Source organism: Pectinophora gossypiella, chromosome Z (genome assembly GCF_024362695.1).
Source record: "Pectinophora gossypiella chromosome Z, ilPecGoss1.1, whole genome shotgun sequence".
Lineage (NCBI taxonomy): Eukaryota > Metazoa > Arthropoda > Insecta > Lepidoptera > Gelechiidae > Pectinophora > Pectinophora gossypiella.
The window spans coordinates 6,187,021-6,208,756 of record NC_065433.1 but is presented as its reverse complement, the minus strand read 5'-3'; the positions used below and the strand labels follow the sequence as shown (position 1 = coordinate 6,208,756).

General features: G+C 36.1%; 2 protein-coding genes and 1 long non-coding RNA gene across 3 annotated transcripts; 1 reads left to right on the top strand and 2 right to left on the bottom strand.

Annotated features, from left to right (window-relative positions):
• Positions 1–20: 20 nt before the first annotated feature.
• On the bottom strand, positions 21–1,982 carry LOC126380184 (uncharacterized). The gene is made up of 3 exons (XR_007568444.1): positions 1,377–1,982; positions 1,157–1,265; positions 21–398 (listed from the first exon to the last, which is right to left on the bottom strand). It is a non-coding gene; the product is annotated as an uncharacterized LOC126380184 (long non-coding RNA).
• Positions 1,983–2,476: 494 nt separating this feature from the next.
• Positions 2,477–11,302, top strand: LOC126380071 (ephrin type-B receptor 1-B). The gene has a single exon (XM_050029267.1). The coding sequence runs from the start codon at positions 2,824–2,826 to the stop codon at positions 5,857–5,859; it is 3,036 nt and encodes a 1,011-aa protein (XP_049885224.1). The 5' UTR covers positions 2,477–2,823; the 3' UTR covers positions 5,860–11,302.
• Positions 11,303–14,383: 3,081 nt separating this feature from the next.
• Positions 14,384–18,132, bottom strand: LOC126380136 (UDP-sugar transporter UST74c). Its single transcript, XM_050029392.1, has one exon. The coding sequence runs from the start codon at positions 17,856–17,858 to the stop codon at positions 16,869–16,871; it is 990 nt and encodes a 329-aa protein (XP_049885349.1). The 5' UTR covers positions 17,859–18,132; the 3' UTR covers positions 14,384–16,868.
• Between the last annotated feature and the right edge of the window lie 3,604 nt (positions 18,133–21,736).

Here is a 21,736-nt window from a genome sequence, read left to right as displayed (position 1 = left end):
TGTCACGATTACTAATAAATATGTAAATGCTTTGAAACCATGTCACATTAACTTTTTTGACAAATTAAACCGAAGTTTCATTAAATGTCAAATATGATAGGGCGACAAGGTTCTAAAGTGGGTACAAAATATTGCTCATGACTTTTCAAAAGACAATAAAAAATAAAGAGTAATAAATTATGTTTTTTAGTTAAGCCGTACAGTCAGTCCATTGTTATGGTCAGGTAAAATATAAGACCAAAGTGTCAACAAGGTATTCGCATCTTTTGGTATCAATATCAAAAATTATTCAGTATTAAACTTACAGCAAATCTTCTAGTACAGATGTTGAAACATTTGCAACGACATCGCTCGTTGAAAGTTGGACAGATGAGAAGCTATTTGTGCAGGCAAGGCACCTGAAAATATAGGTAAATGTTGTTTTATTGTTTCATTCTCTTTATAACTTATTATTAATTAATAGAGGCTTGAAACACCAAAGGTACAGCATTTATAAAACAGTGTGACAGTTATTTTAAAAAAGGCCCATTTATTTATCAATGTGAAATAAATTGATCTTTTATAAAGTGACTAGCTTTTGCCCGCACCTTCGTCCGCGTGGCGTGTTATAAGAGATATTTTTCATACAAAAGGATTTTCCCGCTAACTCCCATTCGCGTGGGAATTTCGGGAATTCCTTTCTTAGTACACCTCTACAGTGCCTAAGCTACGTCCCATCCAAATTTCAAGTGCCTATGTTTAGCCGTTTAGGCTGTGCGTTGATATGTCAGTCAGTCAGTTTCTCCTTTTATAAATATTTAGATGGTTTGATTATCATTAAACTCTGTAAACTATGAGTCTGGCAAGTGTGGCCTCAATAAAAAAATAGATAAAAAAGAAAATAACATAGCTTTACGCCTGTATCCATGAAGGAGTAGGCAGAAGAAAAAATAAATATTTACATTTGAAATACATCCAAATCCCATTGTTTTATGGTTGTGTTAAGAAATCTGGGAGTCTATGAGACTATTGTAAAGAACTGTTAAAGTATAATTTGGTTTGGTTTATTGAACTGTGAGTAACCAAACTTGTAACAAATCATTGCTAATTGGCCAGTGTAGAAGCTTTTCTATAAAGCCAGTATGAAAATAATTTATTAATATTACACTATACTCACCCACTAATCTGTTTTTGATTATAGTTTGCCATTTAGAGATACCAGAGCCCGAGCTAGAAGAATGTTGTTGGTGGGTAATGGTTGATGCTATCCGATGAGATCACAGAGCCTGGAAAATAAAATAAGAATAATAATGAAAAATTCTGCATAACATTTTCAACACTTTTTGTACATTACACATAAAAACTTAAGTATAAATAAGTAATTGAAGAATACATACATTAGATCTGTATCAGTCCCATACATGCTCTTGTTTTTAGAATAGTTTTCACATGGGTTTTTGTCATCCTTGATCAAAGAGAATATAATCACTATGTCCTGGTTCACCTAGGCCTTGTTTTCTTTACTTTGTCCATTCTTTTTAACACATTAATACCCTTATAATTTTCAGTGTAGTACATTAAAGAATTTTTTTTTTCAAAGTTGTTACAAATTAAAAAAATATATTTATTCAGTAGGTAACTTAGTTAAAACTGTGTATTTGTTTACATAACGAACGTCTCATCCGCCTAAAACTACTGCAGCTTCTCATAACCTGTAGAGGCGAAGAAAAGTAGCAGCAAGAAAGACCTAGGCCCTAGACGTTCTTAAAAAAATGCTAATCTCCATAATGGCACAAATATAATGATGTGATCCAGCCGGTTTCGGCTACGGCGACTGCTTCAACGTCAACGTTCATGTGCTCGCATGTGGCATATAGCATAAATATATTAAAATAAACAATCGTTTATGTTACTTAATAAGTAATAAGCTTGTCTGTTTCTCGTTGATTAAATCGGTTTGTGGAAAAACAGAAAACAAATATTGATTTCTTGGCGTCATTGAAATTATTTTTTGACATTTTTACTTTTTTCTTTGTGTTGCTAGTTGCTGCAGTAAATAAGTAAACAAACTAGCTGAATACACTTTAGGGGTCTACTAAACGAAAATTTAGTCCGTCAATCAACACCTGAAACAGCGTATGATGAGTGTGAAAGAGACATAATACATTATTCCTTATTCTCACAGGTCTTAGTTTTTGTCGGTCAAAGGCTGATGGTTTTTGTACATTATTATTACATTAATGCTTTTGATTGACAACAATATTTTCTTGTTTCTTTAATACTGAACAGTGAGTTGCTTTTGAGAAACAACAACAAACAACTTAATGGATTATTAATTTAGAGTATATAGGACAAACATACTGTATTAATTTATCAATCACCGAGTTTTCGTATTTTATAAGTGTCGATGCTCTGTCGGAGACTCATATACATCATAAATATTTTATGCAGAGATTTTATGTATTTTTGTACTGGCAACACACACCTACTGCGCGTCCATGTCAAGAAAGGTGTTTCATCTGTGTAGTGTAACACGGGATCAATATAAATGAAAATGCGGAATCCTCTCACAGAATAGGACTATTTATATAACTTTATCAGTGAAATGCGAATATAAGAACCATAACATAAGCACTAAACGTAAGTATTACGAGTAAAACCTTTGTGTGACGAAGATTTAAAGACAATACAGTGAAGAGAAATGCCGAAGATGGCCTTTAGTTGCGACAAAGTGAAATGCACCGCCGAATAGTGAACACTCGTGGATCGTGTCCATTATGTAGTGTATGAAGTGTGGAAAGACGGAGGTTGAGTTTCGTGTTTTCGTGTTAGTATGCGGTCGAGATGATGTGGGTGTCGGCGGTGGCAGCCGCGCTGGTGGCGGCCGCCTGCGTGCGAGCGGAGCAGGTGCTACTGCTCGACACCACCACGGAGGCGACGCTGGGCTGGACGCGCTTCCCGTACGGCCCCCAGGCCAGCACACCCGGCTGGCTCGAGGAGTCCTATACCAACTTCGAAAAACAGATCAACTGGCGTTCGTATGTAGTCTGCGACGTAGCACATCATAACGTTAACAACTGGCTGTGGACTCCGTTCATTGAGAGGAGAAATGCCAACAGAATATACATTGAAATAAAATTCACAATACGAGACTGTTCCCTATTCCCTGGAAATGCCCTCAGTTGTAAGGAAACATTTAGTCTACTTTACTACGAATTTGACGTAGCTACAAGGGAACAGCCTCCTTGGGAGCCAGAAAGCTATAAATTAGTTGGTCGAATTGCAGCAGGTGAAGGCAGATTCAACACTAACTCTGAAGTAGACATAAATACAGAAGTTAAGAGCATAGCAGTGACTAAAAGAGGTGTGTATTTTGCATTCAGAGATCAAGGAGCATGTATTTCAATATTAGCTGTGAAAGTGTACTATATCACATGCCCTGAAGTAACTGTGAATTTTGCAAGATTCCCTGCCACTCCCACAGGGCGAGAAGTGACAGTTATAGAACAGGCTAATGGTACATGTGTGGAAAATGCTGAAACTGCCCAAGGTGAAGCTCCTCCAGTTTACTTATGTAAGGGAGATGGTAAGTGGACTCTTCCAAGTGGCTCTTGCAAATGCCGAGCAGGGTTTGAACCAGATCACAACAACCAAGTCTGTAACGAATGTTCACCAGGTAAATTTAAATCTCATACAGGAGATGATCCATGTATTCCTTGCCCAGACTATTCAGAGTCTACAGCATATGCAGCGGCCGAATGTAAATGTGTTCCTGGATTCTTTAGAGCTAAGAAGGATCCCAAAAATGTGCCTTGTACCCAACCACCATCAGCACCAGATAATTTGACTGTGACATTTGCTGATCAATTCTCAATTTCTTTGGCATGGCAGCCACCTCATAAAAATGGAGGACGAGCTGATGTCACATACAGGGTACATTGTTCCAATTGTGGCCCTAGTGTTGAATATCGACCTGCATCAAATGGTCTTAACACTACCCGGGTAACAGTGATTGGATTGGATCCAGTCACAGAATACAAATTTCAAGTATTTGCTGAAAATGGTGTTACTGAGCTTACTGGAGAACCACCTAAAAAGGTTGAGATAACTGCTGTGACTGAGGCATCAGTAGTCAGTGTAGTTTCAAAATTGAGAGTACTTAGTGTAGAAAGTGACAAATTGTCTTTAGCTTGGAATCCGCCTCCCATAGACTCAACAGACCCTGATGACACTATAGAAAGCTATGAAGTCAAATGTTTCCCGAAAGATAATTTAGAAAAAAGTGTGAATGCATCTCTTAAAATAACGAATGAACCTCATATCACAATAACTGGTCTAAAAAGAGACACAGAATATGGCATAAGGGTGAGAGCTAAGATGAAGAGAGGCTGGGGAGAATTTAGTGGCATAGTATATGCACGAACTGGCTCTGTGCTAGAAACTACTTTTGTAGGAGAAGAAGAAGGTGCTCAAGTACGGTTGGTGGCTGGTGTCATGGTTGCTGTGGTTGTACTTTCAGTGGTGGGTATCATCGCGACCGTTCTTGTTTTACGATCACGCGCGGATGATGAATGTGATAAGAAGCAACCAAATGATTGCAACGCTCTTAATTATCGGAATGGGGAAGTGTATACTGGTCCCGAGCGACCAGCCAAGACCAGCAGCAACGCGACAACTCCACTTTTCGCTGGCACAGGTTCTCGAACTTATATTGATCCCCACACTTATGAGGATCCGAATCAAGCAGTTCGTGAATTTGCCCGTGAAATTGATGCATCGTGTATAACAATAGAAGCTATAATTGGTGGAGGCGAGTTTGGAGACGTCTGTCGTGGTAAATTAAAATTGCCTGCCAGCTGTGGGCAAGAAATCGATGTAGCTATTAAAACATTAAAGCCGGGGTCGACAGAAAGAGCCCGACGCGATTTTCTGGCTGAAGCTTCCATAATGGGTCAATTCGAACATCCCAACGTCATATTTTTACAGGGTGTTGTAACAAAATGTAACCCAATAATGATTATAACAGAATTTATGGAGAATGGTTCATTGGACACTTTCCTCCGCGCTAATGATGGCAAGTTTCGTGTGCTGCAACTTGTGGGCATGCTACGAGGTATTGCAACTGGCATGCAGTACTTGTCTGAGATGAACTATATCCATCGCGATCTTGCGGCTCGTAACGTACTTGTCAACTCTCAACTTGTATGTAAAATCGCGGACTTTGGACTATCTCGTGAAATAGAATCGACTGCGGATGGCGCGTACACAACGAGAGGTGGCAAAATACCAGTAAGATGGACCGCTCCAGAGGCGATCGCTTTTAGAAAATTCACATCTGCAAGTGATGTGTGGTCTATGGGAATTGTCTGCTGGGAAGTTATGAGTTTCGGTGAGCGACCGTACTGGAACTGGAGCAATCAGGATGTCATAAAATCGATAGAAAAAGGGTACAGGCTACCAGCGCCGATGGACTGCCCAGAAGCTGTGTATCAGCTCATGCTAGATTGTTGGCAAAAAGAGCGCACGCATCGACCGACATTTTCAAGCATTGTAAAGACCTTAGACAAGCTAATACGTTGTCCAGATACCTTGCGTAAGATAGCTCAGAATCGGTCAGCTGATCCTCTCGCCGGCGATACGCCTGACTTAATTCAATTTAACTCTGTAGAGGAGTGGTTGGAGTGCATCAAGATGTCGCGGTATATCGAGAAGTTCCGCGCAGCAGGTATCACTGATATGGACGCAGTGGTCGATCTCACCGTTCATCAACTAGCTGCATTGGGTGTCACTCTCGTCGGACACCAGAAAAAGATTATGAACAGTGTGCAAAGCATGCGTGCGCAGATTCGAGTGAGCGGCCCTTACGGCTTCCTTGTGTAAAGTAGTGTTGTGTTACTCAGTGATTGTGTGATTGGCGAGACTGCCTGAGTGCTAACATACAGTTATCCTGAAACGCGCCTATTTGGTATTCGATTACAGTGATATACTAATGAAAATGATGCATTTTGTATATTTTTCTAAAGTGAAATGGACATAGGCTAAGATATTATATAGATTAACATTTACATCTCTCATAAGTTAAGAGAAAATTATCAAGGATAATATTATGCTGTATTATTTCCTTTATATTTTTATTGTTATGTATACATAATTGTGTTTTAAGAGTAACGGCTCTTCACGTAAGCGCTGATATAATGTGTGATAGAAGACTGCTTACAGATGAAACAAATCATACAGGCCTAAACAATTCAATGAAAGTTGCAGGTCTACTAGACAACATTAGCTTTACTAAATTGCCGTCTCTTAGGGGTACTATACAACGAAGAACAAAGCCATATTATAAAGAATAAATTTCAAAACTATCTCAATTATTATCTGCACAAGATATAGGATTAAAGGAAACATAATTTCAATTAATGAGTACCAGTATTTTTAGTTTTATTTTATTTTTGCACAGTTAGCAGCAAACATATTAAAGCCATTTATTGTAAGTAAAATAAATCGAAATCTGTTTTCCTGCCCCATTATATGTAAGCTATATTTTGCAAAGTTTAATAATACGCTAGTGATCTATAGTAATATAGGAACATGTGAGTGAATAATCTATTGATGACTTTGTTGTTGACTGTGCAATTTACAAAAATCTTTCTCCTTGACTGATAATTGTAATTGTGATTTTTTAACTTAATAATATTTATGTAGGTCGACTTATTGACTTCACTTTTTATACTCAAGTGTTTAAATGTAATGCAGCATGATACGTCCACCGCTTGTGTTACCATCGTGCACAGTGCACACGGAGCTGTGGATGTCACACAAGTGTGTGTTCCGCAAGTGCCCTCAAATAAAACAATAGCAATACTCTCTACAACCTGGGAATAGTCTTATGTGTTTTTGGATAATGATAAATTTAATTTTGTGAAATATAAAAGAGTTTACTGTAGATAGCCAATTTTGCTGTATTATTATATTGAATAATAAAATTATGTGAATATCCATTTAAGATTTTTAAATTGGAAACATTGTAACAAGGTATTATTGTAATTGTCGAATACTCAGTGATTTACTTACTTCATTTTTGAGGATCGTAACACAAATGTATGTAAGTGCGCCACATTCGACGTGGTCAATTCCAAGTACTTAATTATTATAACACTTGTCACAACAAAGCATTTATTTTGTTGTACGTGTTTTATGCCTGATTACATTGCGTGTATATATAAGGCTGAACTTTTTTTTTTTTTTTATATAAATCTATTTTAGTCGTCTTGAGTAATTTTACACACAACGTGCAACAAACATACGTATTTGAGTACTTATTACAAAATGTGTTTTAATTTGTGTGTATAATTATTTGAGAGTTTATAGTGGTCTTATTTAGTTAATTAGAATATTTTTTTACTTGTGAACAAGTTAGAATTAAGTATACAGAATATTGCCAACATAGAGAGTAAGAGCTTTGCTAATATCAGTGCTTGTGCCGATGCGCACACGCAGCCCGTACGTCGGTGCACCGCCCGAGCCTTGCACACGGTACGCGCGGCGCGGCGGCGTGCGGCCCATGCGCTATGCGATTTTACTTGTGCGATGCCAAGAGCGAACTTGTTTCATGTAATGCTGGCGAACTGAACTGACAATTTGGGTTTGTGAAACAATTTGCACCGTTTCATTATAAAATTAGTCAATTAGTTGCAAAATCGTAACTGGCTTGTAGGTGATGGCAGTCGTACCATTATAATTTATCTTTATTTATAGTAATATTTTGATGTATGTCGCAGCTAGATAAGGTTGTATGGTAGATTATCGGAACTGCTGGTGCGACTGCCGTCCGCGCTCGGTCTTTTGTTTTCCTGATGATAATTTACTGCCAAGTCCTGCTCAATGTATATTTATAGGAAGTGACTGTACATATTTTTTCATATATTAGTCCCCATATCTTATAAACTTTCGGTATTGCAGTTTATCTCTCATTATCATATTCACATCTTCGCCCACCACCTTCAACACGCCTTATTCACTAGACTTCACACATTATTGCCGTTTATTTATTTTTTAAATTTATTCTCAAAATATTTTCTCACATTTTTATAAAAGTATTTATGTTTTATTATGTGCAATATACACATTACTACTTTTTATCAAATATTTCGTATTTGTTATGATCCTTTGTCACTATAAGGTTCATCGTAGTACTTCATAACTTCGTGTCGATAGTTGCTGCAAGCTGTCTTTGACTACTTGTGCCTCTGCCCATCCCATTAGGGATTGCGTGATGTATATTATAATGGCAATTGAGCAGTTATTTATTATGTTTATTTATATTTACTTTCTTATACAATATTTTGTTAACAATATCAGGCCGGGACGCCACCAAACCGGAGATGTGAGCGGTGTACTGTGCGACAAGAGTTGTTTTTCAGCTCAGGTAAATCCACCGTAGCTGTGCGGAAATGCGTACTGTGTATCAGAGATGTGTGCTGGCTAGTTCCCCTGGTAGTTGCGGCTTCCGAGTACATTCCGCTTAGGGACGGTACTGAAAAGTATCGGCGTCCGAAGGACGTAATATACGATCCCGACGACTCGGTTACTCTAGCCATAGAGGCAGCCAATCAGCTCGCGACACCAAACACTTCACGACCCCGATACCGACCCCGCCGGCGGGGTCGACGATTTCCCTCATTCAGCGCTTATCGCTATCGACCCACTAGGGTCGATTAATTCTTTCAAATATTTTTCCTCTCAGACGACGCCCTGAGCCGAGGTTCGCGCCCAACTGGGCACCCTCAGGCCTGTTGTCTTAAACGTTGTACCGGGTGAGAGCCTTCAGCGCTCCCCATTTGTCCGGCCAAGTAGTTAATGCCATCTGCGGCAAATCTACAATAAGTCACGTCAAAAAAAATGTGCTGGCTAGTTTTGCGAGTGTAGGAGGCGTTGAGTGCTCTATACGCATTCTGACACGAAAGATAGATGATGTCGCTATTATTACAAATAAAGTATCTTTTACTTGAAGAAGAAGAGCTACTGAAGAAGCAGAATTGATATATCTATACTACCCAAATAAAAGAAAACTACATCGCTAACTGCACGCCGCTTACATCTCGTGTCCGCTATGCGTTGTCCGCGCACACCTCACATCTCCGCTTCCATCACGACAAATATACATCTCCGCATAGCAATCTCCACTGAAGATGTTTTCCTATGCCTACTTCATGAGCATTTTCCTTTGCCCGACTAGTACGGTGGCTACTATCTATATTTTAGTATTGTACCTTAACCTAACTCATTTCCAAGCTTTGACCTACCTGTTAGGTACACTATTAAAGTTCTTTGATCCATTTTTAAACTTATTACATTCCATATATGAACCGCGCGTGCGTGATGCAATGTTTTAAGTATTTCATTCGACCTGTGCCCTACGCGCGATAACCAACATCAAAGGAAAAACATATCGTTCATGGCGCTCGATATAGATAGGAAGCGTAATTACAATACGCTTTTCTTAGAATCATGCATGACAAAGAAACGACACTATCAGTTTCAATTTCTGGTAAATGTGCAATTTGTCATAATATTTTTACCCGTCGCAAACAGTGAACTTCAATGATGATTACGGAGATTCAGACGATGACAAGTCGCGCAAAAAAGCCTGTATTGGAGTGGCCAATTAGTTGACTCACCTTACGCAGATGATAAATCTTAGTTTGACTGCACCGTTCGTGTAAAATGAGGAAATAACTCCCAACCATAGGGTTTGGACTGTTAATAATAGGATAACAGCATTTAAATATAATAATGTCATGCTATGGCACAGCTTGCTCCCGAAAGGATTGATAATCGGGTTAGTTGGATATTGGGACTGGACCTTAGTCGTAACAGCAATATTATTGCGCGCTATTGACACGTAGTTTCGGTTTAGTACTAGTTGTACATACTAGCTTTGGACGGTGGTCTCTATAGCCTACTACAGATTTCATTCACACTCCTGTTTTACGAATTTCTTTTTCGTTTCCTATTCAGTCCGTTCAAAACTATCAAATTCATTTGTAGTGTTTATTATATTTAAAGACAACACTTTAATGACACAAATGTTAAGTACCTTTAAATTATAGGTATATAAAACTCATCAACATGACACCAAACTATCATATCTTCAGCAATTCATTATATAGAGTAGAAACAATTTATATATGCGCTAGAGGGTCAAAATCATATTATTATTTATGATCCTTTGCGTTGAAAGATTAGTTAGAATAAATGGATTACTTAAATAAGATTTTTGATACATTGGGCAAAAATGTCTACGATAGTTATAGAAGTTCTGATGTCCAGTATATATTATAACGATATCAGGTCAATATTGTATGTTCATGTGTATAGAAAATATTTTATTTTATCAATAGATGTACAAGGTGTGTGAGTCTAGGTGGGTGAAGGCAAACAATAGAATTCTCGCGGGAATGAGACATGTGGCACTTTGTTGTGGACTCGACTGCGGATGTAATCTGTCCTCGGAGCGCGGGTACACGAGACCCAACATTCATTGTTTGCCACCCATTCTGCACAGCCGGAAAATAGTTGCAACGAGATGGTATATTATTGTATTTTCGATAATAATTACTACTTACGCCCAAAGCAATAAATTTGCCTCGTCTAGGAGATAGTCATAGCCGATTAAAATATTATATGTCATTATCTGATTTTTTACAATGAATTTATCTATCTGCGTTGCTCTGTGTCAAATCAAGCTTAATTGTGCGAATGTGATATTTTAACTTGACAATTTGTACAATAGTTACAATTCTTTAAAAATACAATGATGAACGGCACAGTGACAGTGATTAAACCAGTAGATTTTACACAAAGTGACGCGGGAAGGTAAATAAATATAATTATATAGAATATGTGAGAGATAACCCCGAAGTATTAAGCCATACTCTTTCCTAAATGAAAAGTAGATGTAAAAGATGCTTATGAGTTGACATAGCGCTCTTATTATTTAATGAGAAAACGGAATAGTTGAACCGTAGTAACACCAAGCCTAGCCTAAAATAATTGTAATTCATAGAGTGATGTTAGAATTATTTATAAGTTCTTTTTTATATAAAGAGCGTATCACAGGAGTGCGGTGGTAGGCCTCGGCCGGGCCGCCTCTGCGCCCGGCTCGAACGAACTTATTGTACGTCACGCCGCTATCCTGTAGCGCACAGATGGTTATAATAGTATACCTTAGACAGTTTAAAAATCTTTTAATATGAATCGGATTAGATAAAACTATGAAAGTGTAAGCTTGGCTATAATTTATGTAATAAACTATTGATACGTATGTGAAGCGTTTTGTCATTTTCTTCCTTTATGTCATTTCCCAATATCTATGTGTGTTTTAAATTCTGTAATTATTATTTTCATTACGCTGCATGAAGTCGTTTTGAATCATGGTTTAATAATTGTATTTCGTTGGAAAAGTGAAAGTAGTATTTGCGTCGAGCGAGTGGAATGCAAAGTGCCACAACTACCAACATAGACGATGTTGTTAGCGCCATCTAGTTGAATAAGGTTAAACAAACATGAGTACTAAAGAATTCGTATTAATGTCGTCAGATGGCGGTAGTATTTAAAAGGCTAGTGTAGTCACAAAAATAAAAAAAAGATTTTATTTCATGGTCTTGCCCGCGGTAATCTTGAAAGTTATAAAACTATGTTTTGAGCTCAATATTTATAGTTTAGGTTGTAATGTTCATTAAATCTCGAACTTTGACGCAAAAATTGATGACACAGTCCTTGTGAGATGAATGAGGCCACAGCGCTAATATGATATGTGCCTCTTTTAGCACGGAGGAGCAGCCACCGGATGCAGTAAACGTCGTATGGTTTACCAGATATGATGCACCAAGTATTGTTAGATTATAGACAAGAGAAATACCGAGAATTTATAGGTACCTTAGAAAAAGTACGTTACATTGTCATGTATCCTGTCTCGTTATTTATTCGTGATATCGAGTCTTGAGCTCGCTAAGGATAATATAACATCGAATCTGTCGGGTTTGGAAATAGCAATAAAATACTGTTTTGAGATACGTAATAGTAAAATAATCATTTAATAATTAAAATTGTTTTAAACAATATGGCGCCATTCAAATAATTAACTAGAATAACATAAATGCACTTATAAAGATTTAGAATTAGAAAGTATATAAAAATAAATACTAAGCAGGTATTAAGGAACTAGTCGCCGTCATGAGATAAATTCATGTAGTAGAATGGTACCGCCAATTTGAAATAGATTTGTAGAAAAGTTGTACTAGGTATGTTAGTCTGATTGTATAGAAGGCTAATTCAGCTGTATTACATTGGATAGATAATAAGCACATACCTATATATTTAGCTACCTACTCCGCTATATTATTAACTTTATTATCAAATTTTATCAATATTTTACATAAATACCTACCTAATAATGAATTCTACCTAACAGTCATCAAGAAAATTTTTCGGAGGTAGGAACATAGATAACTGAGCACCAATTTAAATTTTCGCCGTTTTTATATAATTATTATAGGTAACACCTACATGTTGGCTTTACATACGAAATCTTCGAGTGTTGTGCCTGGGTATATTAACAAAGATAAAAAGGTGAAATTAGACGAAGTCAACACTGAGCATCTATTACCTATATCCAGCTATATATAAGTTATAGCGGAACATAGCCTGGAAAATCCCTCATTAAATTATGAGTAAGACACCTACTTAAAATAGAGCTTTCTTATTTATAATGTAAATGGTGTTATGATTAAATAAGTAGTTGGAATTATGTTCTGTGTATATATTTTTTTCTCATGACGGTGACTTTTACTAGCTTTTTTTCATCAAATAAAATAGCCAAAATACAAATGAGGCACAGCCGCTTACTTAACATTAGATTTTTTTAGCATCACATCATATAATAAAATAATAATACAATAATTTTGATACTAACGCAGTCGGTCGGGTCTTATTTATACTTAATTAATAGTATAGGTTTTCATCACATTACAATTTGATGTTTAGCAAATATTTTTATTATAATTATGATTTCATTTTGTTACGAATACTCTAAAAGTACCTACATAATTATTACACATTCAAACTAGTATTATGTTCGACGTACTTACTAGCATAAGAAACAATTACTTATTATGTATTATAATCGAAAAACAATTCAACCAGTTGTATTTTAAATTCGTATCATACTTGCTTAAATACAGGGTGTAAGTGACATCGTAACGAATACTGAGGGGGATGATTAGGACCATGGTTCTGAGTTAATATCAAGTGGAATTTTCCGTCGCAAAATTAATGACTTTTTTTTAGTTTTTTTGAATTATTTTCAATTCTATACTTTTGCGATAGAAAATTCCACTTGATATTAACTCAAAATAATAAGCTGAATCATCTCCCCCAGTATTCGTTACGAAGTCACTTACACCCCCTACGAGTACATACAGTAGCCATTCAAGTAGATATGGGTGTCAGTGACACCGTTACAAATACTGAGGGGGATGATTCAGACCATGATTCTGAGTTGATATCTACTGGAATTTACAGTCTAAAATTCATGAATATTTTTGTGTCTTTAATTATTTTCAGTTCCATACATTTGCGATGAAAAATTCCACTTGATATCAACTCAGAATCATGGCCTGAATCATCTCTCAAAGTTTTCGTTGCGATGTCACTTACACCCTGTATATTCTTGATCACACTACTATAGAGTTTTCCAGTAGCTATTGTAATTTTAGTTCTTTCAATAGGGAGAGAGATGACGCTCAATTTACTTTTTGAAAGGAGATTGACCTAAAGTGGTCAAATTTACAACTAAAGAGACCTATTCCTATTTGAATAGGAATTAAATACTGAGTAATTAATACCAAGACCGTACTCAAAAATATTAATAAAATGATATAGTCCATTTATTTGCATCATTCGCAAATAAATGGACTGATCGATTGAATGGATCGGTTTCTTATTTTTTAATAAGAAGAATAAATACTACTTATAAATAATTTAGTAGTTTAAAATTGCATAGCTTCCCTTGAATTTGGAGACGTCAAATATCGTGCCATACAAAGTTTTCTTAAAGAGATGTGAACGCCATATCTGTATATTGATGGAACTAACTGGAAAACTGCTTATTGCACTCTGAAATCTGTGCGCTTACCGGTCAAATATTTAAAAATACACCATCAAAAATTGTTGAGACAACTTTAAAAAGACAACAATAATTTAAAAATTAGTTAGGTACCTAACCTACAACATGTGAGTGTACCACCTACGACACCAGCTCGCGCCTCAAATATTCTATCTATCGCTAGGAAGTGCATGGATTGGAATTTCATTGTTTCCAAATTTTCTATTTGAACAATATCAAAAATATGGTCAATACACCTATAATACAAACGAAGCAGAGTTAAACACAACCACGATTTAGATGCAGGAAGTAAACAACTGTTGCTGCGGAGTAACGTCATCTTCGATCACGTTATAATGTAACGTCACGTATTACGGAAGTATGACCAAGGTGCGGATTAAACTTGGGGATTAAAATAATGTAAGAACCTAAATGAATCAATGTACCCACATGTACAGATGTCCCAAACGTTGAGGATGAGAAAGATTAAAAGGGATACATTATACTACGTCACGCACGCCTCGATCGAAGTCGAAGGCGTCACGGGCGATAAATTGGCCGACTATCAAAAATACGCGAGTATTTCTGACAAAATATCTGCTTACTAACTTTTCCTCATTTACATACAAAAACTCGCACCTAAATTCGTAGTAGAGTCGGCAGAGCCGCAAGTAACCATAAGACGACTTGCAGTGATTTTTGATAGATATTTTTGGAATGGACACCCATTTCCTACTTTACGACATTTTATACTCATAAATACGAGTACATTATCGAGTTTATTAGAGTTACAACAGACATTATAAAGTTATTTAAGTAACATATCACCAATATGTTTTGGACATTGCTGATATGTTACGCACATTTCAGCAATTTATATTTTGCTAATATTATTATGTACCTAGACAATAATATGTATAATAATCATATTTAAATAAAAGGGATTTGAAAAGAATATTATTTACACATTTACATTGGTAATTTACATAACCTCGTTTACATTTCTACTCCATAATATTCGTTCGTGTGTCGTGATTATTATAAATGTAGGTAGGTAGGTACCTATAGTAAATTTATATTGTCGCGTTATTTTATAAACTGACTTCGCATAAAAACGTATGAAAGTCCATAAAGGCATAAACATATTGTACTAATGAGGAGTCGGTATTTAAAATTTTATATTGCGTAATTCGTTCCATTCTAATGTAGGTATGTACATACATACACATTACCTATCACCTTCTAGGTATACATTATAATATCACATGTGCCACAAAGAATGATAGGTAATAAGTTTATTAAGTATTAGGTACCTACTTATGAATAGTAAAATTTGTTCCAATAAGATAAAAATCTCTCTTTTAGTGTAATTAATACTTTTTTAGACATAGTAACATAAAACAATCATATTAACAGACTCCTCATTAGTACATACACTATTAACAGAAGTCAAGTAGAATTGAAAATTAGTTGGCAAATAGTCAGGCAGTTTTACTAATAACAAACATGACAAATGTGTTAAAAAAGCTGTGAACATTCCTCGACTTAATTGTATGTTAATTTCTTATAAGTGTTTTATTTCAGCGAAGTAACAGTAGGTACCTACTTTATAGTTCGTAAATGGGAACGGAAGTGCAGAAATAATTATGTCAAACAACACAGCCAAATAGGTATAATAAGTAGGTAGATAATAATAATATGGTCATGTATTGTAGATTTCCGTTTGTTAAAAAAACAGCAGGAAATCTCTCGTGACAGTGATATGATAACACTGTTATATTAAAGATAGATAGTGCAAGAATTACACATAATTTAAACATTAGATAATATAATCTGACTGATAAAAATTACTGGATTCTGTAAGTGTAAAGTATAGTTTTTGTACTTATGTACACAAAATCTCAAAATTATGTTCACAGTTTTCAATGTTTCAATACAATTGCAGTAATAGCACAAATATTGGACACCAAAAATGTAAGTTATTATTTAAAATCAAACTGTTGATTTAGAGTTAAATATCATGAGTAAAGAGTGATTAATTAGTTTATGATTGCACAGTAACACTGATAAGCAAGCCTATTTATAGGAATAAAACTCTTATTTAAATAGCAAAGCAAACAGTTGTATCAGGACTGATTGCAATAACATTAAAACGTAACCATTAATATGAATGGATAAATGAATAAGAAATATAATCTAACAACACGCAGGTACATTAGATATAATATTTCATCCAAATCAGAATTGATTAACTAATACAAACCATCAATGTACACCATGTCATGGAAGATGTTTGAGTAAACTTAATATACACCTATTTAAAATTATATACAAGTAACAAACCTAAATAATAATCAATTTAAGAGCTTAACAACATACGGAATCTCCACCTATCATTCTTTATAAACACACATTTGGTTTCTAGTTAAAAATGGCATAAAAATTGAGGGATTTTAAATAAATTATTACTGGGACCTTAGTTATGAGGGTTCTGATGAAGTACTTGATAGTATTTTGCTTAATGATACCTACACATAAACATTAATGTTGTATATTCACATTAACTTATTACATAAAGTATTTACCTATTTTTTCACTTTGCAAAGAAAGCAAGTATACTGCAATATGGCCATTGTATAATCCATCTTTTACACATCTTTGGTAACAACCTTCAACACTACACATTATAGTATGTGGTGGTGGTTGATTTCCTTCTCTGGTACCGCTATATCGTGACCACATTGGTGTTATTCAAAGCAACATATGAAGGAGCAGCTTTGCGTTTAAATGTCACATATGTGTACAGCAAGCTTGCCATCACACTGATGTTCAGACCAACAAAGTTCAGCCAAGAATACACATAATCTCCACCAATGACCATTCCTAAATAAGTCACTAGGATATTCTTCAGACATCCTATGATTGTGGTAGTCAAAGCACTATTAAATTGAGTACATAACATCACACTATATGAAAGTACAAACCCCATCACACAGGACATAAAAAACTGTGCTAGGAACAACATATCATCCCAGTGCTCATAGGAGGCAGACCTGTGCAGGTCCCCGGTCCACCAGGCTATGCATGCAGCTGGGATAATCATAAACAATGCATTATAATACATCAGACCATATTTTCCAAGTTCTTTTGAATCCAATTTCTTTTTCATGAAAACTCCATTAGCAGCAGTGAAACCGTCATTTAGAAGCACTAGAATGTAGCCTGACCAGGAGAAGGTGACGTCGTCAGCAGCTGCCAATAACGCGCCACCCACCATAGCCAACACACTGGCTGTCACAGGCCAAGATGCTCGAACACCCAACACAATCCTTTCGAGAATCATAGTCATGAGGATACTAAAACGTCGTAGTGCTGTAAACATGGGCAAATTTAGCTCCTTGGTTCCTCCGAGTCCCGTTGCCATGTTCCCTAGGTAGATGATTGGAAGCGGCCAAATGCGTCGAGCTACACTAATGTCCAAAGGTGGGAACTTCACTGCATGTGCCTGACGTCCAAACCACAACACTAGGATGGTCGCCATCATTTGTCCCAACCCGAGCACTTGATATGAAGGAAAAGCGTATGTTGTCAGTACAGTTTTGTTCACGACAGTTATCATAAAGGAAGCCACGGCATAAAAGACTGCACTGAGGATTTTCTTTGCCATCTGACCCCTATCTTCTTCAGTTTCAATCTGTTTGTTGTGGCCCAACATGGCTGCGTATTATCCTATAAATCACTCGAATAAAATGTGTGTTATGCTAACATGTTCAAATACACGAGTACGTCATGAATGTTCACTGATGGTCACGATTAAGTTTTACGACATATTCATATTTTACTTCACGCACGAAGTTCTTTCATGGTCAAATTTAATGCTTTCATTAATTAAAATGATTAAAATGGAGAAAAACCTTGATTACTCTAATCGGCGGCGCCGCGCGGATAACATTATCAGCATTTGCTGCAAACTAACGTAACGACATGGATGGACGATGATTTGACATTGACATTTTAAAGAAAACAATGACACATTTTTTAACAATCTGACGTGACGTTATTAAAATGTTACCATTTTGTTCATTTTCTATCTCTTGTCTATCTCCATCATATAGGTACCAGCGTAATTCTAGATGGCGCTATTCAGATCTAACGTGATAATTATCTACACTTCTCATCAAAAAAATCGAAACACCTTGCAAGTTTACGTTTTGTCAGGATTATCAGAAAAATGTGTACATTTAGGAATAAATGTTAAATGTCGTTTAAGGTGATGTGTTTCAGTCAGCTAGGTAACGCTGCGTCAGTAGATGGCGTTACTTCTGCAGTTTTCGTATTTTTTTCCATTTATTCGTTTAGTGTTGAGTACTGACCCAGTGAAATGTTAGGTGGCGAAATCTTACATACATTATCTTTAAGTTAAGCTACAATTTTGAAGTATTTACTGAAGATATCATATTGAAACATTGCATCAAAAGTTGGTGTCATTTCAATTTGTGTACAAACACGAAGCTGTCACACACACATGCGAACTAGGTTAGCTATTAAAAGAGATGCATAATTTGAAGTCTACTTCTAACTTCTAAATGGCGCATTTGGTAAAGCAGTAGCCGCCATTCTTAAGGTTCACGGTTCAAACCCAACTGCATGTTTTAATTGTTTTTACTTTTTGTATTTTTTTTTACAATTGAATTTGGCGAACCCGTCAATTTTGTTACGGAATTTTCAAAAAGTATCACTTTTACCAATAATATTATAATTAAGTATACAATAATTTACTTTGCACTAAAGTACCTTCCGTAATTTCCGTATTTTTTATTTTGTAAAATTCTAACAGGCATTAATCGCATCAGTGAACAAGCGGCTAACTAAAAAACTACTGAACGGATTTTCATACGGTTTTCACCAATGAGTAGAGTGATTCATGGGCGTGCTTTAGGGTTTATAATTTATACAAGTATTTTTTTTGTATAAAATGGTTCAAAAATGATGATGAATGTCAAACATAATTATCGTTACAAATATAGCCGACTTGGAGCTTTCGGCGAAAACGCTGCCTGAGCCCATTGAGATATAACAAAACAACGTATGGTTGAATTGTTCCTTTTTTGTAGGTATACCGAAAAGTCCACAATATGTCATAATAATTATATTGTGTATAAAGAATTGTGTATATGTATTGTATGATTTTACAAATAACGATCACAGTACAGTAATAATAAGGTAGATTTTTCCTAAATTGCGTAGGTTCAAACTTTGTCGCATCGCGTTTGAAAGATGTAATAGCGCTTCAGGACGTCCCGCAAGCACGGCGCTGATGTCGCAGTATCCGCATATAATTATTATGACTTGTCATTTAGTTCCAATAAAATCCGCGGGACTTCATACGTATGTCAGTGACAGCTGGTGATAGCATGCGGGACACTTAGCACCTAATCGAATTCTATGTTGTTTTCGCGCCCAGTCCAGACGACTCACAGCGCATTTCTGGACATATATTTACGCGTGGTGTTTATTGTTAGGTTAGTTAGTTCAGGTTAGGACGTCTTTTTATAACGAGGACGTTAAAAAAAGACGAGGCTGGGACGTATTGAAGTAGTATTTTCCATATAATACGCGGCCTGAAATGGGCTGTTTCGGGGACCTGAACTGGTTGCTGTCGAACTTATTATCACGTTTTCTTGATTAAAATTCATAAATAAGTCAAATAGAAAATAGAAAAAAGATTTTATTTAGTTTTAGATCTGTCATGATGTCTGTGATGTTTGTTTATTATACATAAGAATTTCAAAATTTTTCTTATTTTTTTTCCCAAAGGGCAAGGCAAAGGGAACTATGAACATACAGCCATGTCTTGTGTTTTTTTTTCTTGATAATGATTAATGAAATGATGAAACCTAAGCCCCCACCCTCGGAGCAGACTCCTACTCCAAACCCCAAACGAAGTAAGCGGATTGTTGGCGCAAAGCGAAAATAGATAGGTACACTTTGTTTATTGAAGATTCCGATTTAATAATACTATCGGGAATGTTTTCCGACTAATGTGATCATTAACCACAAAACACCACTTCGTATTGATTATTTAGATTATTCAATGAAGAAAGCAACCTTCCCGTTCCCGGTCCCACCAAAAAGTCCGCGGCAAAGAGAATATAAATAAATCTGTATGTTGGATGGAAAAACAATTAATTATAAATGACTACTATTTAGGCCGGCAAATGCAACAACTTCTTTTTTGATTTGGTTTTCCCCGAAGGGTAAGGCAAAGGGAACTATGCCCATACAGCCATTTCATTTTATGTATTGATTTTTTATTATAATATATGTCCTCTTTTAAAACACGGTATTTACCCATTATTTAAAAATGTTTAAATAAGATACGTTATTACAAAAATATTTTTCCAATATTCCTTTTCTCAGATTGTAGTATTTTTAGTTTTTTATTTATATTTATTCTCTTCATACAAAATCTCTTTATAAATTGTCACTGACATTCTATTACACTTGTCAAGTAGTCAAAGCCTTTAGAAAAAAAAAACTATCACGCACACAAACTAACATTGACACCTCTACACGCTCAGCAAATACACTGTAATCTGCACCACTACAAATGTAGAATTGATCAAAATTGAGGGTCTGAAATATGGTACTTCTCGTATTCGGACCCTAAATTTTTGTTAGTTTGCGAAAATAATACACCAAAATATTACTATTTATCGGTTTTATAACAATATTCCTCTATCCGTTTTCCTGTAGCACTGCATCAACTTTTGTATGGAAAACGAATCACCTTAATAGTGAGTAATATGAGCTTATCAAATCTTAATGTTAATGTTCTAAATTTAAATGAATTTTTCATAGGTTTCGTATTTTGTTAAATGAGTCATTTTTATTCCGTATGGAGTATAAAGGAAATGGATAAAACAACACACGTAAATGAAAAAAAAAGCTAAAAAACGTTTATTTAATAACTTGTATTCCCTCCCCGAGCTCTAATTATTGCTTCCATACGGTTCTTCATCGATCGGATGAGAGTCACGATCACATGCTGTGGTATATTGTCCCATTCCTCTTGGATTGCATCTTGCAGCTGGCTAAGTGTTTCTGGGGCAGGATCTCTTGCTCGAATTCGTCTCTTTAATTCATCCCACAGATGTTCAATGGGATTCATGTCCGGGCTTCTTGCTGGCCATTCCATAATAGAGATATCGACTTCGTTAAGATAAACTCGTACGACGCCCGCGGTGTGAGCCCTAGCATTGTCGTGCATGAATATGAAGCCGTTGCCAATAAAATGTGCATAGGGCATCACATGAGGCTCGAGACACTCTTCGACGTACCGATGACAGTTTAGTGCAGGCAGACGTGGCCCAGACACGAAAGCAAGCTCTGTCTTACCGTCGGCGCTGATTCCTCCCCAAACCGTCCACGAACCGCCACCATAGCCGACCTTTTCTTCAATGCAGCATTGTGCATAGCGTTCTCCGTCTCTTCTGTAGACCTTGTTCCTTCCGTCGTTACCATACAGCATAATTTTACACTCATCAGAAAAGAGAACTTTGCTCCACTGTAGGTATGACCAATTTAGGTGCT